The sequence below is a fragment of the Budorcas taxicolor genome, chromosome 1 (genome assembly GCF_023091745.1).
Source record: "Budorcas taxicolor isolate Tak-1 chromosome 1, Takin1.1, whole genome shotgun sequence".
In the NCBI taxonomy this organism is placed as follows: Eukaryota; Metazoa; Chordata; class Mammalia; order Artiodactyla; family Bovidae; genus Budorcas; species Budorcas taxicolor.
The window spans coordinates 202323887-202350288 of NC_068910.1; the positions used below are offsets into that span (position 1 = coordinate 202323887).

Consider the following 26402-nt stretch of genomic DNA (forward strand, 5'->3'; position numbering starts at 1 on the left):
GAAATAGCAATAATCTGCTAATAACAGGATTATTTCTATTACATTCTAAATTCAAATTTTAATCTTCATTTATGCATATTTCACAAAAGAAAACACTAATATTAAGTTTTAGAGTAAATTTTTACTCTTATGTTTTTGTACTTTTATTCCATTACTACATTAAAGTATTGCCATTTCAAAGAAACATCTACAGCTTCCCAGAAGAACTAGTTTTAATACTGGCAGTCTTCCTGTTCAATACGCACCAATATAAATCTTTTCTTGTCAGAGATCTCAATATTAAGTACTCTACACCAGGCTTTTTTGTTCTGTGAACTCTGTTTCACTAAACCTTTCGTTCTCCATTTCCTCTTCGTAACCACAGACACACTCAGACTTAAAGATTTATCTGTCTTACGTATATTCTGCGTGCCACCTCTGTCTCTGGAAGACACTTTCCTTCCTGCTGACACTTTCTAAAGCACCTACTCTGTGCTTGTCACACCAAGTGATAATCCCTAGTACTTACCACTCAGTGTTCTGTATGTGGCACCTCCTCCATGCTGAAGAGATGCCATGAAAACAAGACACGGGGGATGAGTAAAGCACCTAAAACTTTCTCCCGGAGGGGCTCTAACTCCGCAGAAAACCTCCTCTGGGAATGATTTTGCCACTGGTTGAGTACTTACTATGGTAAACATAACTATAATACGTTCTGTTATTCTTACCACAACTCTGAGATTTCTACTTTCAGATGTGATTGTAACTAGTTCATTGTCTCACACACATGGTAAGAGCTGAGATTTGAATCTCTGTCTGTCTGACTCCATGATGTGAGACTTCCATGCCATCCAGTTTCTCTCGAAATATCTCAGGTTCCTTTTCTCCAAGTTGGCATTCCTGGCTTCCAGGGGCTGTAGGAGCCCATTCTCACATAACGGAAGAGTCGGGCTGAAGACTGATGGGTCTGGCTTAGGTCACAGGCCTATCTCGTGAACTAATTACTGGAACTAGATGATAACACTGCTTACGATGGGCCATCTGGGGTCGTTGCTTTGATAATGTTTGCTGTATTTTATGATGTTTTGATATCTTGGGGCCTTGCATACTGGGAGGAACTGCCTCTCTTAGGTTTAGCTAATTCCTCAAGATAGCAATCAGCGTGCGTATGAGCCCATCTTTGACATGCAGACAGAGCAATCCAGAGCCTGTATCCCTAGCCACCCCCTTTCCTGAGCTCTCACCAAGCTCACACCAAGCCAATATTCCCCCTGCCCTGTATCACCCCAGAGCCAGCTTCAGACAATTAGAGACCATCCCTATTGCCCAGAGCCTCCAGAACCACTCATTATTCAGTCCTAAACCTGCTTAACTGCTTACCTTGCCTCACTCGTTCCTCCCCACAAAAGCCACCATAGTGACTTTTGTCTGTGCTTTCCCTGCATGCCTCCTGCCTCCTGCCTAATCCAGTGCTACCCCCAGGTGGCCCCCTTGTGTGGCAGGACATGCGTTCAGTCCTTTGGGGAGCTGTGAATAATCAACTCTTCTTTCAAAGGCAGTTGTCTCTGGTCGTCTTACCTACCTCCCTATACAGACCAAATCCTGGTGCATTCACAACAGTCCTGTGCCCATAGAAGCAGGAGAAAAGATGATCCAGATGAGTCGGTTCAACCGTCCATCTCTGTAAGGTGACTGTGCATATAACTGTTTCGATCTAAGAGTCTGGCACTCAGAGGACATGGTGTTGATAGGGATACAGTAGTAGGTCCACCCACTCCAGCATTCTTGGGCTTCCATGGTGGCTCAGACAGTAAAGAACCTGCCTGCACTGGGGGAGATCTCCCCTGGAGGAGGGCATGGCAACCCACTCCAGTATTCTTCCCTGGAGAATCCCCATGGACAGAGGAGCCTGGTGGGCTACAGTGCATGGGGTCACAAAGAGTCAGACACAACTGAGTGACTAAGTACAACACAGCATCTCAACTATCAGGCAAAGCATCCCCATAAGGAAGCCGGGAGCAGGCACTATTCTGAGGGCCCAGTAAACATCAGCCCTGAGACAAGTCTGCTGATAGATGTGTGCCACCTGGAGGTGGTGCCTGAAAATGCTGCCACAGGGTTTTGTGGGTTAGTCTTTGGGAAGCTGCCCTGAGCCTCAGATGTAATATGAGAAGCAGAAGCGAGGGTCAAAAATCAGCTGATGGTTGTACCAGTAAAATGATCCAGATTGTGAGCTCTATAACTGCAGGTACCATGCCTGTTTCTCTTTTCCCTGTATCCTTAGCATCCAGGGCATGGTGGAGGCTCAATAAATCCTTGTCAAATAACTGCATAGATGAATGTCACCAAGACTCAAGCAGCAGAATCATAATCAAGCAGAAACGAAGACTAGAAATCAGTAAAGAGTGTGAGAACACAGAAGCTAGGGGTAGGGCAGGAAGCAGGAAGCCTGTTGACTTCCGGCCTAGAGGTCAAAAGGATGCATTTGGGTCCCACCTCCACCATCTAGGTAGATGATCTTAGCCTCAGTTTTCTCGTGGATCAAATGGACACAATAATAATCATAGCATCAAATTCACAGGCTCATTCTAAGAATTAAATGAGATCATGTATGTTAAGAGCTTGGCATACAGTTCAGTTCAGTTCAGTTCAGTTGCTCAGTCGTGTCCGACTCTTTGCAACCCCATGAATTGCAGCAGCACTCTGTAAATATTAATCCTTGCTCTTCATAGCAAGGGAGGACTCTCACTAGCTGGCAGCTTACAGTGGAGAGCTTCTTAGATAATTGTGACCTTGAAGCTGCTCGTCTTTTTCACTGTGGTGTTAGGAACTTTACCAGAACTGGGACTTAGACACGGGCAGCAAGACTGAAGCTAAGTGTGAGACTTCATGTATTTCAAACCAGTGGTGACCCATGAAAACACAGTACCAGTCTCACCCCAGAGGCAGAGGCTGATTAAAATCATATGTAAACCCAAAACAACTGAGCGACTGAACTGAACTGAATTGAACTGAAACCCAAAAAGAGTGAGAAAGAGGAGGGATGGTTGCAGCCCTCACAGGACCATCTGTTTTCTTTCTCTCCTCTCATGAAAGATATCAGCTGACTCATCTTTTTCCCACAGGCCTTTCTCTGCTCTCCCCTCTAGGTCAGCAAACCCCATGTTTAGGCCTTTAACGTGTTAAGTACTCGGATCACACTGTTCTAATACAGCTTCCTCTCCTCCCGTGCAGATACACAAGATGCATTCTTTCTTGGACTACATCATGGGTGGCTGCCAAATCCAGTTTACAGTGAGTTGTTTGTTTGTTCTTACTCAGGGAACAAGGTTGGAGGGCAGTGCTGGGTGTGGGGCACAAGGACCCACAGTCTGTTAATACCCTGGGTTGGCTTTGCTCAGGTCTCACCACTGAAATGTCATACAGTAACATCTCTGACCAACCTAGACAGCATATTAAAAAGCAGAGACATTACTTTGCCAACAAAGTTCCATCTAGTCAAGGCTATGGTTTTTCCAGTGGTCATGTATGGATGTGAAAGATGGACTGTGAAGAAAGCTGAGTGCCAAAGAATTGATGCTTTCGAACTGTGGTGTTGGAGAAGACTCTTGAGAGTCCCTTGGGCTGCAAGGAGATCCAACCAGTCCATTCCGAAGGAGATCAGCCCTGGGATTTCTTTGGAAGGACTGATACTAAAGCTGAAACTCCAATACTTGGGCCACTTCATGTGAAGAGCTGATTCATTGGAAAAGACCCTGATGCTGGGAGGGATTGGGGGCAGGAGGAGAAGGGGATGACAGAGGATGAGATGGCTGGATGGCATCACTGACTCGATGGACATGAGTTTGAGTGAACTCCAGGGATTGGTGATGGACAGGGAGGCCTGGCACGCTGCGATTCATGGGGTCGCAGAGTCAGACACAACTGAGTGACTACACTGCACTGAACTGAACTGAACTGAACATCTCTTTACAATGAGGTCACACTTCTGTTTACCCCATGACTATTTTTTCAGCATCCTATCAGGAAATGCATGCCATCCAACCTCAGAGGGTTTGGGGGAACCAGTCTATTATGCTTTCCATTCTTTCAGTAACTGCAGGAGGCAGGAGGTAGTGGGTGGGTTGCCAGATTCCACCACTGGGTGAAAAGGGTTGGGGAAGGAGTGAACTGTGCTAAAACGTCCCACTGAACCATGGCTGACATCTTGGCTGTGTTCATTTGGACAGAACACAAGCTTACATGTCGAGCCCAATGGTCAGTGCCAAGAGTAAGCCATTTAGATGACTCATCAGACAATGAAAAAGTGAATTCCAAAAGACTGGAGAACTAGTCTGTCAATGTTGAGAAATAGAATTAATGAGTGGACTAAGGATCTTCTCCTACATGGAATCTGTGAGCCCATGGGATTTGTACACTCCTAATAATGTATTTGGTGGTGGGCTGGGTCTTTTTTAAGTGTCTGGGTGGGCCAAATTTATAAGTCCACCTGCCCTGGAAAAATTTTCTGTCAGTGGCTTCATATTCAAAATCCTCCTAGTTTCCAGCAGACATGACCTGCAAAAAGAGAATACCCAGATGACAAGAAATAGATCTGTTAAAACCTGTGGGAAAGTCATATGGATGTAAACAAGTTGTGCAGCATCTGTGCCCCATCTTACAGAAGTGTACTTGTGAAACTCAGCCCTATTTAGCTCCCTAGATGGGCTCAATCATGTGAGGAAGGCAAAGAAAATGGTTTGAGCCCAAGAGAGTCGACTGGACCAATGTGTTCCTGAGACATAAGGTAGTGGAACCCAAAGGATTAGAGGGGGGTTCTCCAAGGGGATGAGATAAGGCCTCTCCCTAGATAGAGGCTGGGCTTTTGCTATAACCTACCTATGTCCTGCCTTAACTCAGGCCATTGTTCATTTGCCACTGAATACTTATGGGAGTTAATTATAGATTATGGTCATTTCTTTAACGTCTAAGGTTCTCTAAAGGCACACCCATAGAGCACCCCACCCCCATATACACACTGGCATGTTTAGAAGGTAGTAACCATGTGCATTGTGGGCAAACACCCCGACCTCTGTCTGTCCTGGGCACTTGGAGGAGCCAGCAATGTCACAGAGGAGACAGTGTCCCATGATCTTAGGCAAAGGGCTGGTTTCAGGAAACTATTCATAGATTTTCAAGTGAAAGCTCTATCGATTTGGGTCTGTTTTAGGTTCTATAGATCCAATGCTTTTGGACAACTCTTTAGTCAACCTTTAGGGGTTTGCTTTGCCCTTGGGCTACAAAGAATCAGCCCCAGTGAAAACTGGAAGTTTGAGCCCAGAGGGTTTCCAGCTCTACACCTTGGCTCACAGAGGAGAGGGAAGGTCATGTGGTCCCCCTGACCCAAGGAGATTATTCTTCTGGCCTTGCTCTCCCCTCCTTCTCACTTTTTTAAAAAGTGCTTGAGTAATAAGAAATTACTTGAGTAATAAGAAACCCATTTTTTAAAACTAGTCACTTGCCAATTAACTTTTTATTTTTTAATTTTATTTATTTTGGCTGCACTGGGTCTTTGTTGCTATGTGTGGGCTTTCTCTAATTGCGGCAAGTGGAGGCTACTCTTCATTGCAGTGCACGGGTTTCTCATGGCAGTGGCTTCAGTAGTTGTGGCTAGCAGGCTCTAGAGCATGGGCTTACCTGCATGTGGAATCTTCCTGGAGCAGGGATCAAACCTGCATCCCCTGCTTTGGCAGGCAGATACTTAAGCACTGGATCACCAGATGTCCCATCCTTCTCACTTTTGCTGACCCTCCCCAACTTGGAGGGACCACCTCAGTGGTTATCACCACCACTTCCTCAGCCTCCACTTCTCAGCCCTCCAGCATCCACAGAGGGACCTGCAGGAAGTCTGCAGTGAGTGAGGAGCAAGACCTCTGAAGAGGGAGAGCAGGTGCAGATAAATCCCAGGGAGAAGGGGCCAGACCATAGTTCAGTTCAGTTCAGTCGCTCAGTCGTGTCTGACTCTTTGCGACCTCATGAATCGCAGCACGCCAGGCCTCCCTGTCCATCACCAACTCCCAGAGTTCACTCAAACTCACATCCATCAAGTCAGTGATGCCATCCAGCCATCTCATCCTCTGTTGTCCCCTTCTCCTCCTGCCCCTAATCCCTCCCAGCATCAGAGTCTTTTCCAGTGAGTCAACTCTTCGCATGAGGTGGCCAAAGTACTGGAGTTTCAGCTTTAGCATCATTCCTTCCAAAGAAATCCCAGGGCTGATCTCCTTCAGAATGGACTGGTTGGATCTCCTTGCAGCCCAAGGGACTCTCAAGAGTCTTCTCCAACACCACAGTTCAAAAGCATCAATTCTTCGGTGCTCAGCCCTCTTCACAGTCCAACTCTCACATCCATACATGACCACAGGAAAAACCATAGCCTTGACTAGAGGGACCTTAGTCGGCAAAGTAATGTCTCTGCTTTTGAATATACTATCTAGGTTGGTCATAACTTTTCTTTCAAGGAGTAAGCATCTTTTAATTTCATGGCTGCAGTCACCATCTGCAGTGATTTTGGAGCCCCCCAAAAAAGCAGTGCCTAAAACAAAATCCTTCCTCCTGGAGGGCTCCAGGCCAGGGATGCAGGAGAAGGTGCTAGGTGTTCTACTTTGAGGTTTCTGTTAAGGAAAGCATAACAACCACCTCATTGTCATTTTCCTCTAAAATTAAGTCAGTAATTTCTTATTACTCAAGCATTGCCAGCTAATGTAAATGATAAGCTGTAATGCAAACTATTATTAACAATTGACCTGCCTTACTTAATGTGGCCTATAAGTATTTATTATCTGCCCAGTCATTTCATTGAAGCCATCTGGATAAATGAAGGGAAATTTGCAGAGGGATGAGAAATGAGAACAGGGCTTCCTGGTATGGAGAGGAAGTGAGGTCCAGGATGACTCAAATGTTTTGTGCCTGAAGACAAAGCAGGTTGACCCCATTCATAGAAATATGGAAATCAAGATTAGCCACCAGACAGCAGAATGAACTTCCCCAAAGATGTGGTGGGGGTGTTTTCAGGTATCCCAGTGAGATGGCATTTATAAATATGGCCCTTGGTTTCAGGAGAGAGGTGGAAGCTGCACATATATAGGTCTGGAGGAGATAGCTAAAGAGAAGAAGACAGAAAGATAGGGGGCCTGGTAACAGAATGCTATGGGAAATCTGCATTCAGCAACAGGGGAAAGAGGAGCCAACAGTAAGATAAGATGGCCCAGAGAAAAAGGTCCCAGAGGAGGCAGTAACTCAGATGATCAGGAGAAAGTCTTACAGGATCAAGGACAATAATCTCATATGCTAAAGAAAAGATAAGGTGAAGAATGAAAACCAGTGACTGAGCCATGTTATGAGTAAGCACAAGTCATCTTCAGAAGAGCAACTTCAGCAGAATGAGACCGTAGGCCCAGGTTTTGGGGTGTAACAGACAGTGAGGACGTGAACAGAGTGGGTATATCTACTCGATCAAGACAGCCAACAGTGAAGGAAAAACAAGAGGTGGAAAGTAGGTGCCAAACTGAGGATGAGAAGAGGGGAATTTTAAGTAATAAAATAAGCAGAAAAGATCCCAAGGAGGGAAGCAGATAAAGGATGCTAAAAAGAGCCTCCATCATTAATTCTTCCTCTTTTTCGGTCCCATGGACCACTTGAACTCTGACACAAGATCTATATCCACTCACTGGAAAGTGCACACACTCCATCCCACACACAACTACAGGATGCCCTTGGGCACCCATGAGGACAACCTTTGTTCCTCGTGTGAATTCTTGAGTCATAAGGACTCTGGAGCAACAGTCATGTCATGGTCTTGGGAGAGCTGGGTAGAGGTTAGCAGACATTGAGGGAGAGAGATTGGGTTCCATACATTTGGCACATGGCACAGCAGCCAAAAGAAAACCAGATACTAGAATTTCACCTACAAAATCAATAGCTATAGACAGCATAGATGAGGCCAGACTCCATAAGATATCTGGAAAGACAATGGTAAAAGAATTAAATATGTCCGTTGAAAGTTATTGCCTTTCCAGATACAAAGAACGTTCATTGTAAAATGGATTTTCACAGAATCAGGTTGTAAGCAACACAAACGTCCAACAATAAGGTAATGGCTATATAAATTGTTGTAGCTCATTTAAGTGGACTATGATAAAGCCATTCTAAGTGATAATTATAATGATTTGTAATCACATGAGGATATGGTAATGTCATTAAGTGAAGAAAAAGAGAATACAAAGCAAAGCTACCCTATGATTACAACTATGTTAAATGTCTTTATGTATTATCTATATATTTTACATATAAAATTTTAACATATTTTGTATTTATATATATGTAAAACTAAAAAGGAAACATATGATTTACTGAACTAGTAGAATCCCGAGTGGTCATTTTTCTCTTATTATATTCAGATGACCCTTTTTATTATTTGTATTTTTTTTTTATTAAAAGGGGTATTGCTGGGACTTCCCTGGTGGTCCAGTGGTTGGGACTTTGCCTTCCAGTGCACGGGGTGGGGGTTCAATCCCTGGTCAGGGAGCTTAGATGCCACATGCTTTGTGGCCAGGGAACCAAAGCATAAAACAGAAACAATATTGTTAAAAATTCAATAAAGGCTTTAAAAACGGCCCACATCAAAAAAAATCTTAAAAAGGGCAAGTATCACTTTTCATCATCTCTGATTTTATTATCTATTTTTAATAATATGATATAACAAGCTAAATGTGGCTAAGCTTGAAGATTAGCCTTCAAGCCTAAGAAAAGATCACCTACTAAAGGTCTTCTCATGTCATCTTTTCTGACCTTAATACACTTAGGACATCCTATGCCCACACTATGTCTCAGTTTAGTTTTAAATCCTGATCTTGAATGCCAGACTAAATAGTGATGGACTCTTGTGTAGACCTCTGAGACATGAGACTGAGTCTTGGATTGAAGAGGAGAATGTTTTGCACGTTCCAGGAAGTGAACCAGACAGGTTCTTTCTCATCTTGTCTTGGTTCCTATTTCTTTCCTGCTATGGAGTTTTGAGGAGGCAGAAAAGCACAAGAATTATATGTGTTATTTAAGAAATGGTCCAGACTGAACAGTATCACCACCTATAAGGCTCGTCGTATAGGCCCAACCTGTATACAGACTTAAAAATGAACAGCTGCCCTATAGCAGATGATATCACAAAGATTTCAGAGAGATCAGACAACTAACCAGAGATGGGTTCACAGCAGCTCTCCCAAAAAAGCATCCAGGTGGGTCTTAAATGGCCCAATTGTCAGAGGCAGGGAAGGGATCTGAGGCATGGGCTCAGTTCAGGTGAGAAGCTAAAAATATCCAAGGAAGGATAACATCGTTAGCGTCCAGCCTTTTTCGGAAGCAGTTCCTCACACTGGGGATTTGGCAGCGTAGAGAAAGTAAGCACTTTGCTCTCATACTTTACAAGATTTTGCAAAACTGCTCCATGGCTCTGCTTAATGAACAGCGAGGCCTCCTGGGCAGAAGGGGAAACAAAGGAGGCCTGCTCTGGGGCTGCCCACTGGGAAGACGGAGTGCACACCAGAACTGCAGGCTTTCCTAAATGCTTCATAGCAGAAGAGGAAAACAATAGCTCTGCGAGCCTGCCACATTCAGGAAGCCAGGAATCAAGAGCCTCCTCCACAAACGGGCATTTTTCAGTCATTTTCATGCTTTTATTTCTCAACGTAGTCCCATCTTTCACAGCCTCCCTGTTGCTTTTTAAAATAAACCCAACCTTTCTCTCTGTTCTCTTGCACTCATGCTAACTTAAAGAGCACAGAGAATTCATGGTAGAAGACCACCTCCTGAAGACAAAATTCTTATCTCCAGCCTCATCAGGGAGACTTTAGGAACCATCACTTGCTAGGGGGGAGGAGTGGGGAGTGGTGGGGAGAATCTTTGAGCTGCCTTGTACCTGAGACTGTCTGTTTACTGTCAAGTCAAATGATAAAGTGAGACGAGGTAGCCGAGAACTGTACAAAACGATCTTAATGACCCAGATAACCATGATGGTGTGATCACTCATCTAGAGCTAGACATCTTGGAGGAAGTGTGAAGTCAAGTGGGCCTTAGGAAGCATCACTACAAACAAAGCTAGTGGAGGTGATGGAATTCCAGTTGAGCTATTTCAAACCCTAAAAGATCATGCTGTGAAAGTGCTGCACTCATTATGCCAGCAAATTTGGAAAACTCAGCAGTGGCCACAGGACTGGAAAAGGTCAGTTTTCATTCCAATCCCAAAGAAAGGTAATGCCAAAGAATGCTCAAACTACCACACAATTGTACTCATCCCACACACTAGTAAAGTAATGCTCAAAATTCTCCAAGCTAGGCTTCAAGCGTTGTGTGAACCAAGAACTTCCAGATGTTCAAGCTGGGTTTAGAAAAGGCAGAGGAACCAGAGATCTAATTGCCAACATCCACTGGATCATTGAAAAATCAAGAGAATTCCAGAAAAATATCTACTTCCGCTTCATTGACTACACTAAAACCTCTGATTGTGTGGATCACAACAAACTGTAGAAAATTCTTTGGGAGACAGGAATACCAAGCCGCCTTACCTGCCTCCTGAGAAACCTGTATGCAGGTCAAGAAGCAACTGTTAGGACCAGATATGAAACAACAGACTGGTTCCAAATTGGGAAAGGAGTACATCAGGGCTGTATATTGTCACCCTGCTTATTTAACTGATATGCAAAGTACATCATGCAAAATGCTGGGCTGGATGAAGCACAAGCTGGAATCAAGATTGCTGGGAGAAATATGAATAACCTCAGATATGCAGATGACACCACCATTATGGCAGAAAGCGAAGAGGAACTAAAGAGCATCTTGATGAAAGTGAAAGAGGAGAGTGAAAAAACTGGCTTAAAATTCAACATTCAAAAAACTAAGATCAGGGCATCTGGTCCCATCACTTCATGGGAAATAGATGGGGGAAAAAATGGAAACAGTGACAGACTTTATTTTCTTGGACTTCAAAATCACTGCAGATGTTGACTACTGCCATGAAATTAACAGATGCTTGCCCCTTGGAAGAAAAGCTATGACCAACCTAGACAGCATGTTAAAAAGCAGAGACATTACTGTGCCAACAAAGGTCTGTCTAGTCAAACCTGTGGTTTTTCCTGTGGTCATGTATGGATGTGAGAGTTGGACTATAAAGAAAGCTGAGTGCCGAAGGATTGATGCTTTTGAACTGTGATGCTGGAGAAAACTCTTGAGAGTCCCTTGGACTGCAAGGAGATCAAACCAGTCAATTCTAAAGGAAATCAACCCTAAATATTCATTGGAAGGACTGATGCTGAAGCTGAAACTCCAATATTTTGGCCACCTGATGTGAAGAGCTGACTCATTAGAAAAGACCCTGATGCTGGGAAAGATTGAAGGCAGGAAGAGAAGGGGACGACAGAGGATAAGATGATTGGATGGCATCACTGACTCAAGGGACATGAGTCTGAGCAAGCTCCAGGAGTTGGTAAAGGACGGGGAAGCCTGCCATACTGGAGTCCATGAATTGGACACAACTGAGTGACTGAACAACTACAACAACAAATGATAAAATATTTTTATGAGCAGAGGGAACTATAGAAAGCAGCATGTGATAGGGATCATTATTTTACTTCCTTTTTTCATCACATAATTTTAAATTTAATACCCTTCCCTAAAGTTTCATCAGCATCTCCTGAGCTTGAATAGCCTCTGTGGTTGTCATAAATAAGGGGGCCATCCCCACAAAACAGTGCAAACCCCAGAGGCCTGCAGAAAAATGAAAAGCAGTTTCCACTGGGCATGTTTTTCTCTACAGCACCACCAGGAACACGCAACTCAATACTGCCTACTAACCTTGAACTTCAGGTTACCCCACTTCATAATCTCCTCAGTCCCCAAGGAGATCTGGCCACTCCCTTCCCTAGCTGGCATCCAACTTCACAGTCAACGAATATCCTATTTCTATTCCATGCTTAATATATTCCATCACAATCCTCTTCTCACCACCATCTCTGCCTCTCCCTAGTTAGTTAAGCATGAGGGAATTATTCCAAGCCTAAGGATGAAGAGTTGATAGAAATGAAAAGATGTAGAGCACTGGGACCAAAGTGAAGAAAGAGAGGAAGGCACCTAGGGTGCAAAATTTAAGGATACAGCACTCGGATTGGGCAAGTGTAGGATCAACTCAGATGAGTGCCTTCCTGAGTTTATGCCTAGTCAAATCTCTTATCTTACCCTAATTCTAGCCCTATTATTTTTTTCAAAATTTAATATAGTTGTTGCCAAAATTTTTAATGCTCATCCAGATGTTACATACACTTCTTCCCACACCACAGGGACTCATCCAGGTGATACATCTAGGCTCAGATGCTGCCTTTTGGTGCCTACATGCTTGGAGGATCTCACCTATGCTTAAGAGATGTTCAGTTATGTTTCTTGAGTTGCCATTTTTCTTTATAGAGGCTTTCCCCTCTATTCTTTATATTATCTGATTTATCTGATTTCATTCTTTGGTTTTACATCAAGATACCAGCATGTTTTTGTCATCACAAGACACCCTTGACAATCAGGTAATCAACACACACGGGACAACTGCGGTATTAAAAAACACAGATAGATTGGAATGTCAGTGATTTGCAATATTTGCAATGTCACTGATAAATCAGAGCAGAATCAAGTTTGTGTGTGTGTGTTAAGTCGCTTCAGTCATGTCTGGCTCTGTGATCCTATGGACTGTAGCCCACCAGCTTCCTCTGTCCTTGGGATATTCCAGGCAAGAATACTGGAGTGAGTTGCCATTTCCTTCTCCAGGTGATCTTCCTGACCCAGGGATCAAACCCACATCTCTTATGTCTCCTGCATTGGCAGGCGGGTTCTTTACCACTAGTGCTACCTGAGAATCAAGTTTATCTCTGCAACATCCTTGCAGTCTCTGGAATTTTCTATAGTTCTAAAGTGCTTTCCACAGAAGGAGAGAAAAAGATGCTTTTCTTCTAGCCTTCCCAGCACTATGTTTACTTTTTAAACACTATGTACACCTGTGAGGTGCCATGATCTCTTAAGTGTGTCTTGTCAGGACAGAAGTCAAGAGTGGTGGGTGTGTGTTGAAGCTTAGCAAATCCAGGAGGCCTGAGATGCTTGATTTCTCCAAACCCTGTCTCTTGGGTACCTTTCGAGTATATTCCTTGGAGAAGTTTTCCAGGGATTGTCTGAATGTATCTGGACCTTTGTCTGGTTGGTGCCCCATATGTGTGACCTAGAATGCTTTTTGATTGCAAAATGCATGTAGACTCGCCACGCTCAACTAACTCTTCACCACAGTTCATGTTATCTTCCTCTCTTTTTTTCACTGGCTTGGCTTTCACCTTCAGGATGAAATCTATCTCAGAAGATATTGGATTTCACTGGTCCTTTTAGGTCACCCCCAATCATCCTCAGTCACCCATTATCCCACTATTTTTTTTCTTTTTAAAAATTGTTTTAATGTTTTTATTGAAGTATATTTGATTTACAATGTTGTTTTAATTTCTGCTCTATAGTAAAGTAATTCAGTTATACATATATATACATTCTTTTTAAAATATTATTTTCCATTACAGTTTATCATAGGATACTGAATACAATCATCTTCAGTATACAGTAGGACTTTGCTGCTTATCCAGTCTATATATAATAGCTTACAGCTTGTTGTTATTGAGTCATCAAGTTGCGTCTGACTTTTTACGACCCCACGGACTCTAGCCCACCAGACTTCCCTGTCCTTCACTATCTCCCGGAGGTTACTCAAACTCATATCCATTGAGTCAGTGATGCCATCCAACCATCTCATTCTCTGTAGCCCCCTTCTCCTACCCTCAATCTTTCCCATCATCAGTGTTTTTTTCCAATGAGTCGGCTCTTCACATCAGTATTGGAGCTTCAGCATCAGTCCTTCCAGTGAACATTCAAGGTTGACTTCCTTTAGTTTACAGCTGCTCACCCCAAACTCCCACTCCATCCTTCCCCCACACCCTCTCCTCCTTGGTAACCACAAGTCTCTTCTCCGTGTCTCTGTTTCTGCTTGTACATAAGCTCATCTGTGTCATATTTTAGATTCCACCTATAAGTGATATCATATTTGTCTTTCTCCTTCTGTCTTCCTTTTTGCTTAGTATGATGATCTCTAGTTGCATCCATGTTGCTGCAAATGCATTGTTTCATTCTTTTTATGGCCCTTAGTATTCCACTGTATATGTGCACCACATCTTCTTTATCCTTTTATCTGTGGATGGACAGTTAGGTTGTTTCCCTGTCCTGGCTATAGTGAATGCCACTGTTATGAACATAGAGGGTGCATGTATTTGTTTGAAATAGTTTTGTCTGGATATATGCTCAGGAGTCGGATTGCTAGATCGTATGGTAACTCTACTTTTAGTGTTCTGAGGACCCTCCATAAGAACCTCCATGCTGTTTTCCACAGTGGCTGCACCAGTTTACATTCCCACCAGAGTATAGGAGGGTGCCCTTCTCGCCACTTCCTCTCCAACATTTGAACAACTAGTTCTTAAAGCTAATGAATTTCTTCTCTAACTCTGCCTGTTGGCAGGATGTGTAACATACCACTTTCCCCCTCCCTCGGGCTGCGTCACTGTCAAGGTTAAATGAAATATGTTCACTTTAAATCCACCCACTCTCCTATCTTCTCTTCCAGGTAGCTATAGATTTTACGGCCTCAAACGGGGATCCCAGGAACAGCTGTTCCCTGCACTACATCCACCCCTACCAGCCCAATGAGTACCTGAAGGCCTTGGTGGCAGTGGGAGAGATTTGCCAAGACTATGACAGGTATGAGACGTCCCATCTATGGGGGTTCTTGTGGCCCCTAGCTGATCCTGGGCAGAATAATGGAAATGAAGTTATGCTGAGGCTCATGAAGGGACAAAATAAAGCCCAGCTCTAAATGTGTTATCCTCTTCACCTCAAGAGGAACTGAATTCATGCCAAGCTCACATTGGCCACCAAAAAATCCTTTCTTCTCTTACTTGGCTGGCAGGACCACTGGATAGAGATTTTGGTTCTCTTTTGTGAAACTTCATTATGTGCCTTACTACATACAGAAAGTTGCAAAGTTGGGTGCATTGACTAGCAGCATAATGTCGCAGAACATCAAGCTCCACTCAAACATCTAAATCAGCATCTGCACTGTAACATGATTCCCAGATGATTTGTATGCAAGTTGAGATTTGAGAGGCACCCGTTTATTGGGTGCTATTCTTTCTGATCCTCATACTAACCCTTCTGTCATGGGTGTTGTTTAACAGAAGAGGAAAACTGTGCAGGGAGGTGAAGTGGTGTGTGCCCTGACCTAAGACAAGGGCAGAATTTAAACCCAGAGCCAGCTCCTTCCACAGCATAAGCTCGTAATCATGGGATTTCACTGATCTCAAGAGCTATTGGTAACTTCAGCAGAGGGTGTGTGTGTGTCCCCGACAGTGTTTACATGTGTTTGTAAGTCTGTATAGAAAACACAATTTTGAGATCAGATCAGTATTATATTTATTTTTACTTCTCGGCAAACATTGACCTTGCCCACCAAGAGAATTCCTTGTAAGAAGTGATTTACATAAACTACATTGAACTGAATTTATTTTGCCTTTCCAGTATTTCTAGATTGAGGTGAAGTTGTTCACATGTTTGATTAAGAAGGTTCTTTGAAATAGAACCAGTGTAAATATATTGTGGGTAAATCTCAGTTGACAGCCTGATGTGATTGTAAAACAGGCCTAGTTAGTAATAAGCAGTAACTAAGTGATGTGAAAGTTGCTCAGTCATGTCTGACTATTTGCGACCCTATGGACTATACAGTCCATGGAATTCTCCAGGCCAGAATACTGGAGTGGGTAGCCTTTCCCTTTTCCAGGGGATCTTCCCAACACAGGAATTGAACCCAGGTCTCCCACATTGCAGGCAGATTCTTTACCAGCTGAGCCACCAGGGAAGCCCAAGCAGTAACTAATTGTCCAGGAAAATAAAGTGACTGTCCTCCAATTTCAGAGAGATTTCATGAAATAGCCTGATTTCTGTTCTTTCTAGTCTCATAATTGGTGATAACCATATTAAAAACCTGATACCCAGGCACTTAGGGAGTGACACAACCTAGTGACCAGAAGGTGCATGAGTGTCCTTCCCACTGGCGAGTCCCTGGATTCGGATGGTCATCACCAATAACTCAGATGTGTGTGATGCTAGCTGGGGATGAACGAACGGATGCAGTCAAATCAGATAGTGCTAAACACTTCCCCTTGCCCTTGCCAACACTTCCCCTCCATGTTTGGAACAGAGAGCAGTAATAGCATTTTAAATTACCTTGTTGAACTGATACTTGTACCTACCCTTGAAATATTGTCTGTGAAGGCAACTTTAATCTCAGCTCTTGATTTCTTCAGGCCCCAATTCAGGAAGGATTCTTAGAGAAGCTCAAGTCATAATGGAGATTTCTACCAAGAGGAAAAAAACAGACAGATTGCAGTTCCCACTGTTAGAAACTCCTCCAAATATCCCCCAAGATACCACCACAGTAATTCCCTCCTTTCTTTCTCTCTCTCTGCTCCCCACCAACACACACACAGTGTTACCTTAAATGTGTCCATTTAAGAGAAGAAGAGTGAGAACTTCTTCAGGATTCTTAACAACTTTTAAATATTGAAATGCTCATAAAATAAAGTAGGTAAAAGCACGTAATACAACACAATAGACACATAGTTGAGTCAGTAAAGTTGGCCTTGACTGACTCTGCAGGCACAAGGCAGCCTAGTGATGAATTCCAAAGAGCAAATTGATGGCGTGGCCAGAAATTAAGATGCCAACACCCAGAGCCCTTGCTGTGTTTCTGCAGCAGATTTATTGGACAGGCTACAGAACTTCTGTTTCCTGATTACCTCAAACTCAAAATGCAGATAAGACAGTCAGAGGGACCCACACATCTTTTGGAGCTATTATCCCTTTATAATATGAACCAGACAAAGCCTAGGGAGGATTTTTATATTTCCTCAAAAGTACAGATAAAAGTAAGAGAGATCACCTTCAGCTTACATAAAAAATCATCTCAGATGATTCTTTTAAAAAACTGATTACTGTTATATGTGGCAAAAACCATCAAAATATTGTAATTATCCTCCAATTCAAATAAATTATTTTGTTTAATTTTTAAAGGAAAATACCAAAGTTGTTGGTCCCAACTGGCCAAGAAAATCAGATTTCTTCAACTCAGTGGAGCATTTTTATTTTTCATGTGAAGAAAGCACCTCAGCATTGAAATCGGCACACTAATCACTTCGTAAAAACTGACAAGTTTCCCTCACTTCTCTATGTGGGTGGAAAGACAATAGACAGACAGTCAGGACATTGCAAGTAGGGGCTTTGGAACTAATTTATTCTGCATCAAAGTCAGTGAAGTTGCTGCTCAAAAAGAAACAGTTGAGTAAATACTGACAGAGGGCTCCGTTTGCCCACCTGCAGCGACGCAGAGGCATTTAATCCCCAGGAACCTTGAAATTCCTCTCAGCTTCTGACGGCCAAGAGTTTTCTTCCTGCCTTGTACATTCACTGCTCGCGGATCATGACGAGCTGATCCATGAAGCTGAACAGCTTGAGAGACGCGTGAAGCTCAGAGTTCTCAGGGCGGCCTTGAGGGGAGGCTCAGGTCCTAAGCCTGGCAGGCAGCTCTGCTAGCCCGTTTTCTCTGTGTTTCTGAGAGAGAGACCCCTGCCTTCTGTCTCCTCCAGCTCCCCAAGTGTGTGCCTCCCAAACGAGCTCATCTGCTCCCAGTCGGTTGTAGCCCTCCCCCAGCTCCTACAAACAACCTGGCCTCTTTAGGCTGCTCAAGGCCAGGGTGGCATCCATTCCTAGGGCTCGGCAGAGATGTGAGTCCCTGACAAGCGTCTCTTTCAAAGAGTGCTGGGTAGGGTGCTGCGGGGTACAGTTAGACCTGAAACAGGCTGGAATGCAGAGGATTGGGTTAGCAGTCAGGAGTCATATTAGAGTGCTGTCTTTTCACTCTACAGACACCAATCCATTGTTCTCTCGGCTCCACTTTGGAACCACTAGGGAAGCCTTAAAAACAGGCTGGTGCCTGGGCCCGATCCCCAGATTTAATTAGTCTGGTGCACATCCTGAGGTTAAACTCCTTGGGCCTTGTTTCCTTGACAGCAAATGAAAGATTCAGCTAACTTCCCCTGCAGAGTAGTTGTAAGAATTAGATACAGAAGTTCTGCCTTTTGTACATTCTTAATAAATAATAGAGGCTTTCTGAAGGAGATCAGCCCTGGGATTTCTTCAGAGGGAATGATGCTAAAGCTGAAACTCCAGTACTTTGGCTACCTCGTAGGAAGAGTTGACTCATTGGAAAAGACCCTGATGCTGGGAGGCATTAGGGGCAGGAGGAGAAGGGGACAACAGAGGATGAGATGGCTGGATGACATCACTGACTCAATGGACGTGAGTCTGAGTGAACTCTGGGAGATGGTGATGGACAGGGAGGCCTGGCATACTGCGATTCATGGGGTCGCAAAGAATTGGACACGACTGAGTGACTGAACTGAACTGAAGTGATAGAGGCTTATACTCTTTACTTATATTTAAAACATCAACTGACACAAAAGGGAAAAGAACTATAGTGTCAGACCTAAAAGTCATTTTGGACCAATGACCTGTAAAATTTTTGGCTCACGTACCCCTAAAAAGAATGTTTAAACATATAACCTTCACACCCTATTATATTGAAATCTAACATTTTCCATCATAAATTTAAATAGTGACAAAGAATGATAATTCTAATGCCATGTAAATATGGACATTTAAAAATAAAACTCTTACATAAATCTACTGAGTGCATCCAGCAGAACTAAACGCCACTTGATACCCACCATCATCCATTTAAAAACTGCGTGAACAAGTTCATCAGTTTGAGCTGAGAATTCTGTTTCTTGTTTTTCATGAAGTCATATTTTCATTCCCTTCTCCCATAGAATTTCATCCCAATGTATCTTTAAAATTTGCTTTGAAATTCCTTAATTGATCACTATATTATGTCTTTAATTAAAATATGAATATAAATTTTTAAATTTCCAATTTCTAAAATTTACTATAATGAAAAGATTTGAAGCATTTAAAATATCTTCTGGTTTAGTTTTTATTATAATCATTATTGTTGCCTAATTGATCATAAATATTTGGGAAATTTCGATAACTGATTATTGCCTATAAAATTTTTTTTAATCTTAATGAAACAGATATTCCCCAGTTAGTTTACATATCTGTGGGTAACTGCCCCCTCTGACCAGAATGGAAAAGTCCAGCATCAGTTCTAATTTAATTTTTTGTTTTATCAATGTAAATACTAAGAAAGCTTGTTTTTATAAGTCCATGGTAATGGAAAGAGTTCGCTTAGCAGTGTTATGTAGTTTTTTTAATTCAAAGTTTTATATAAAAAATTACATATCTATCATCAAAATATATTTTTTAATGGTCTACCATCTGACATTAGCACTTTCAACAGTTCTTTTAAGCAAAAACTGGCAACTACCTGACTCATGAAAGGATTTGTTTGCTAGCAGTCATTCTCATCAGGATATGTCCCTTTGTATTCTGCTTGGAGCTTCTACAAAGGGGAGCAGTGCACACGGTGGCTGAGATTCTGCCTGGGTGAGCAGAGGGTAACTGGGAGACGGGAGGTGTGAATGAGAAGCAGGTACTTCAATCACAGACGTTCCCAAATCAGTTTCAGCAAAGAATACATGGGGAGGTAAAGGAGCTGAATACTGATTTCCTTTAAAAGCAAAGAAGCCATGCTCTTGTATCTATAGAAGGGCTTTGTACCTCCACATACTCCAACTTTAAGACCACTGCTTTAGAGAACAGCCTTTATTTAATGTGCAGCTGTTCTAAAATGCGATTTTACTGAGTTCATCTCCATTTCCTTATGGACACAGTCTTTCCTTAATTGTTCTCTTGCTGTAGCCCCTTCTTCCTTACCTGGGAAGACAAAAATGCCTCTCCCATTGGAAGATCATCTGACCAAGGTCTTTCCCTAAGTTCAAGGCAGCAAGCTCATTGCCACTGAAAACCCTGGGCTCTTTGATCCTATTTTATCCTATTTTATCCCAATAGTAGGAAATACTGCCTTCAGGAAATTCAATCTGCCTTGAATTTTCCAAGTTGGGAGGTTCCTTCAGTCATCTCAGTAGTTTCTAGATGGCCCCTTTATAAGTGCTGGTAGGTCTCATTTTAAGTTCTCTGATGTGTTGGCAAGCCTTCACTTGCTTGTGTGCTCAACTTGCCTTCCCTTTCTCTGTCTAGTTTTATTTTTAATCGAGGAAAGTGAATACTTAAATCTATTGTTCTTAGGCTTGATTTTTTTTTTTCTTTAGTATGCTTATTAGAGCCTGTGTGGTGGTTAACTTCAGAGAACTGACACCCTCATGACTCATTAATTATTCCCCCTGTAGGTGAGACATTTTCCCTACCTTCCTGCTGTTGAAACTCAATTGTGTAACAGTGCCTCATGGTCAGTAAACTTCAAATCCCCAAGGGTGGCTTGAAGGTATAAAATCTGAAACACTGGTTTGCTGATTAGAAACAGAATACTAGATCTCACCTCTCTTAAACTCATCAAAGAAAATAAAAGGTGTGGAGCTTCCTAATTTTCTCTGCTTTGACTTCTGAGCCATCTGAGTTGGAAGAAGCTGGACCCATCCTCCACCCAGAACAGCTTTCTTCCAGATTTAACTAGAAAGCACCTCTAAAAACTCTCTCACATTCCTCACCCTTATCCTAGCTAAGAAGGAATCTCTGAGACAAAGCATTTCAATATTTCCAAGGCCCAGAAGTATTTCAGACCTGTGTCTAATCTTTTATCAGCTTTTATGATTTTCTGTTTATCATCATTAATACCCTAATACATGCTAGATATATGCAAAGTCCATACCTACATAACAGAGAGGGAAAGGGGGAACAAGTCATTTTTCTGACAAATTTAGCCTCTGATTTCAAAGAATCCTGATTTCCTTGAATCTCCCAACCCCTGCCCCAAATTTGGTCAAATTGCATGTATTTTGGTGAGGGTCTATCAAAGCCGTCTTTGGCTACCAGTGACCTCTATCTAAATCAGTAGATGGTGATGGGTGACAGTCTGGCTTTGATCCTTTGACTTCTCAGCCTGGGGCTCCCCTTTCGCTTCCAGAGACATTCCAGGGACAGTGAGCCCTTATCTGAGTTTCCTCTTCTCCTTGACTGACTCTGTAAGAATTGAGAAATGGAGGAATTGTTCCAAGAACAAATCTCAATTGAGTCTTTAATGGGAGAGCAAATAAAAAGTAGGTGTCCTGAGAAGGACGTGCCCTCTTCAAAGAGCAATATTCCTGAGTTCCACTGTAACAATCCCCTGACAGCACAAAATTCACTTAATAAGTGTCTTGTCTGTGGTCTGATCAGGGGCCCAGTTACAGAAAGCACAAGAGGAAACCACATTTAATACTCTACGTAATCATTAAGTTTTGATGGTATCATAGAAAATTCATAGGCTTTGGAATTAAACAGTGCTTGCTGGTAAACACCTTAGTTCACTTTCTTAGACTTTTTGAGGCTCAGTTTATTCATCAGTAAAACAGGAATAAAAAGTAGGTGTTTTTATTCAAATGTTGAATAAAAATATTCAAATGTTGTATGAAAATTAACTAAGTATAGACATGGCCTAGCATCATATCTGGTGTTGTAGTGCCAATCAACGTTCATTCTTCTCCCACTCACTTCTCACCTATAGTATAGGAAAGCAGTAAAGTGATGAGCTTTGGGGATTATTTCTTTATTTCAGTTTTCCACTCTATTGCTGTCCCCTGTTACCACAAGTAATCAAAAAGCATGAGTTAGCATTTGGCATAATGACCTGTTCTAGCGAGGCAATGCAGGTTTAGGTTTTTCTTTTTCATTAGATGAAAAAATACAGCAACTTCTTTTTTAATTTCAGTGACAAAATGTTCCCAGCCTTTGGGTTCGGTGCCAGGATACCCCCAGAGTACACGGTGAGTGGGTGTTTTAATATAAACAAACGATGGCGTAGGTTTCCCTCACAGAAGTCCCACACTTTCAACCTTTAATATAAGCATGTAAAGGCCCATAGTCAGAAGTGATCTTCACAACCAGTGAGGTTAGCTCCTCCAGCTGGTGTATAGATGTCACCCATTCTCCTGGGATTCTCGATGGGCTGTCTCAGAGTTAATTCCAAATGAAAACTTCCATTGTTTAGCTTCATATAGACAAGTCAGAAACTGTGGAAACACTTGGAAATTGATCTTCAATGGCTCAGAGCCCATCTATTCAGATCTCTCCTGGAGAAAGACCCTATTGACCATTCTGACAGTGAAAATCCATGACAGTGAAGTCTACAGACTCCCTCATCCCAAGTTCCTAAGTGCCAGTCTTGTGTGGGAGATACAGAGAAATCCTGAGGAAAGAGCTACTTGGGTTCAGAGAATTTGGAGCTGAAAGGCTACTGTAAAAACACTGGAATCCTATTTGACCTTGATGCCGATTTCTCATGACACAAAGAAGGCCAAGACTGTATATGGAGAGATTTGTGCTGCAGTGGGGCTGAGGCACTCTCCCATGGTATACCAGATGGTCTGGGTGGGAAAATCTTGGGGAGGAGCAGGGACCCCTGTCCCTCAGGAGGCCTCTGCAGTCCCAAATAAATGCAAGCAATACTGCCCAGTCATCAATTTCTCTTTTACTGACCTAATCTGAGCTGCACATCAGGAAGCAGATGCCAACTTTTGCTCCCACCCCACAGCAGTCAGACTGAAGGCCTTTCATGAAAAAAGGAGTCCACCTTCTTTTTCCTGCTGGAGTGAGCAGTGATGGAGTAGCCTGTCTCCATGACCTGTCCTCCTTCTTGTTTGCCTATGCCCCACACTGTTCTCCCTGCTGGCCATGCTATAGAATTCTGGAAGCATTTGTTGGAAACGGAGCACATGGTGGGGGAAGAATATAGATCAAGTGTTGTCAACTGTTGGCTTATAGGTGTTAATCAGTCCACAAATATATTCTGAGACTTTTTTTTTTAAGAATTAGACAATTTCGTGAAAATGTCAGATTTCTGGCTTCTCTAGAAAAACTGAAAGACCTGGCAATACTAAAATTAAAAGATCATACATAAAAGAATTAACCAGAGCTCAGGAGATGCAGTCCCCTTCAGATGGGGTATCAGTTCCAGGATGTGGGCAGGTGGGTGCCCACCTTCCTCACAGAACTGCTAAGCCTCTAGCCTGGAATTGAACCTGGACAACCACCAGTCCAGCTGCCCTGAGATGTATAAGCATACTCCCCAATCTCCCTAGGTAGCCTTGGCCCAGTGGGGCTGAGGATAGAGGTGTGAGGCTTACCTGGCTCCAGGGCTTCCTGTCCTCATCCCTGACATGTGCCTGGTCCCCCTCCTAAAGCAACTTCTTCTAGCTGTTAGCTAAAGTTCTTATCCCCCTCCTGATCCATTCTGCCTGACAGCTAACTTCTTCCTGCTACCCTACCAGGCATCCCTTATGCATCCTCACTCTATTCCCACAAAGCCATTCAGATACCCCTTTTCCATGCCTCATCTCCATGCCTCATCTCCATGCCTCATCTCCCCTCTGCTCCGACAGGCCCTGATGGTCTCAGCAACTCAGGTGCCCCCAGAGAATTTATAAGGTTACCATGACTTATCTCTTTGGGATAAAATCTCAGTTTGCATTGAAACTGAGTCACAATCACCTCTGTCTTCGTTTGCACTCTCCAGGGACCTTGCAGCAAGGATTAGCAACCAAGCAGTTTATTTGAGAAGTAGAGAAAGCCTCAGTACAGAGAGGGGAAATGGGAAGAAGTCAACATAGGGTTTTCTAACAAGTCATTACCAGCAGGGACAGCCAAAGCCAGATCCTGGAAGACAGTGCAGAGTACACACAGACCCCAAGGGATTAGAGGGCTGGGATACTGATTCACAGCCTCCTGTTAGCCCATGATGAAGAGCTATTCTCCAGGGACATTACTCTCAGGGGACATTCATTCCCCAACACTTTTTGCCTGTCACTTGGGTAAGCCACGCCAGCTCTGGAAGCCCAAGGAAAATTTAAGGTAAATAAACCAGGTAAGATAACTGACAGTTGATTGAGTTGCCTGGAAGAGCCAAGGGCAAGGAAATGTGAGTAAGGCACCAACAGCATCAGCTCTGACCCCCACTGGGAAAACAGGGATTTTTTACCACAATGACTTATTTTCTAGGCCCCAGAGAGTCAGTGCTTTGGGAAATAGCCTTTGAAATGGAAACCTCAGTAAAATTCCATGTGACCCAATAAAAATATCTAGATGCTAGGACACACCTCTTATTTTATCAAGTTTTAGAAACAAAAAAATAAGCCACATATTATTTAACCTTGTATTGTACATAGGTCCCACCAGGTAGAGGAATCTGTATTGGAAGTTTCCAAATTATGTTACTTTATTACTTTTCCAAAAGCTAGAGTCTATTTTTACCTGTATGTATGTGAAAACCCTCCTTCCCAGCAGTTCTACATATTATGTTAGAATGAGTTGTAAATGTCAGCAGCTTAGCTGGAGCCTTTGTAAGCATAGCCATCTCGAGCAGACAGCTTGGGTTATTGAGTTATCATTTTCTAATCATTTGGTCCAAATAGAACTCAGCCAAATCTAGCCTCTGTTCTGAGGCCACTTCTCTCTTGAAGCTATTTGGAGTTAACATTTTTCTGAAATCTTTCCTTGCATTTTTTTTCATATACGTTATTCTCCCTCCCCTGCCAGCATTTATCTGATTCTAGAAAATCTCCCTGTCACCTCAACTCCACAGGGAGCTTAGAATCCACCCCCCATCTCAGAGAGATTCTGTAAAGGCTTAAAATGGTTCCTGCTGCTTGACACAAAATGAATGTAATGAGCTTCTGTTTGCAGACTCTAACCCCAGTGCCCCCTGACTGGATTAATGTTGTCATTCTCCTGTCTTCCTTTTGTAAAATTTAATTGGTGTCTAGGTCTCTCATGACTTCGCCATCAACTTTAATGAAGACAACCCGGAATGTGCAGGTAAATCACGATGTGAAAGGGAGCCAGGGTCCCACAGCCCTTCCCTTCTCCTTTTCCCATCTTAGTGTCTCTCTCCTGATGCAGTGTGTCAGTGATTGTCCACAGCAGAGAATTAGGCTCCGTGGACCCAAATAACAAGAGAGCAGAGGCATAAGAGCTGGAAAAGACAGAATGCAGAAGAGGTCTTGAGCTTAGAGCAAGAATATCAATCCCAATTCTGGATTCCTCTGGCCAAAAAAAAAAAAAAAACTTGAGGGAAGGGTCACCTGATGGGCAGTGATGAGGTAACCCCCTTTCTGCTTTCCAAGTTGTCATCAAATATTTATTTTTCACAACTTCCTGTGGAGCAATAAGAAGAGGGGGGAAGTATGGACGTCATATGACAATCTTACCATATTGGTAATGGAGTCGTTTCCATGGTTTTGTGCCAGAAAGAGCTCCTCAAAGACTTTGATCCCTATTCTGTTATTTCCAACTGGAGATTCTCCAACACATTCCACAAAATAATGATGATGACTATGATGATAACTTGTATCCTAGAATCATTTTTCCGAGTTTCTAAATGATAAATAGAGCCAAGCACATCTGTTGCTATGAAAATGGTAAGACATTTTTACAGTGGGCTGGTGGAAATGTTCGTGTCTCTCCTCCTTCCTGTCAAGGAGGAACCCAGAACAGAGTTAATTCAGATCCTGTGGGGGATGTTGAGCTTTCTGCAGTTTCTGTCACAAATCTGGCACTAACTGTCCAAGAACATGACATCAGTATCCCCAGGTCTGCACAGAACAACCTCTAAGACCAGATCTCCACTCAGCTCTTATTCCCTTTCACCATCCTTCATGCCAAGTTTATTACAATTTAGGCTTCCCTCATCTGGAACCATCCCTGCTCTTCAACTGTAAGAGTGATTTTTCATCAAAGCAGAGTGAAGGACATATCCCATGTTAACCTGTTTCACATCTTAGAATGTATCTGCCTGGTACCTTTGAAAGAGAATTCAAACTTGCTTATCATAAGCAAAAACTCAAGGGCCAAAAAAGATAAAGAACTTCTATTCAGTATCACTTAACTTCAAAACCAGGCTATGTATATTGATTTGGTATCTGTCTTTAGAATGGCAGACTAAAGAGAATGGAACACTTTCAGTCATTTTCATACACATTTTGTTACATGCATGTGTATGAAGGTAAAACAGAATACAGCTACATCCAAGAGGCCCGAAAGCTGGTTAGAAAGATATGGACAGAAAACAATCACAGGAGGGACTGTGTGAGTCTCTCTGGCCTGAAGGACCA

At 42.8% G+C, this 26402-nt stretch overlaps 1 protein-coding gene across 1 annotated transcript in view; it reads left to right on the forward strand.

Annotated features, from left to right (window-relative positions):
* CPNE4 (copine 4) overlaps nt 1-26402 on the forward strand; it is a 498848-nt gene that overhangs the window by 458822 nt on the left and 13624 nt on the right. The window contains exons 9-12 of the mRNA XM_052637922.1: nt 3214-3273; nt 14696-14829; nt 22007-22061; nt 25056-25107. Coding sequence (XP_052493882.1) covers nt 3214-3273; nt 14696-14829; nt 22007-22061; nt 25056-25107 — 301 coding nt within the window. The remainder of the gene's footprint in view (nt 1-3213; nt 3274-14695; nt 14830-22006; nt 22062-25055; nt 25108-26402) is intronic.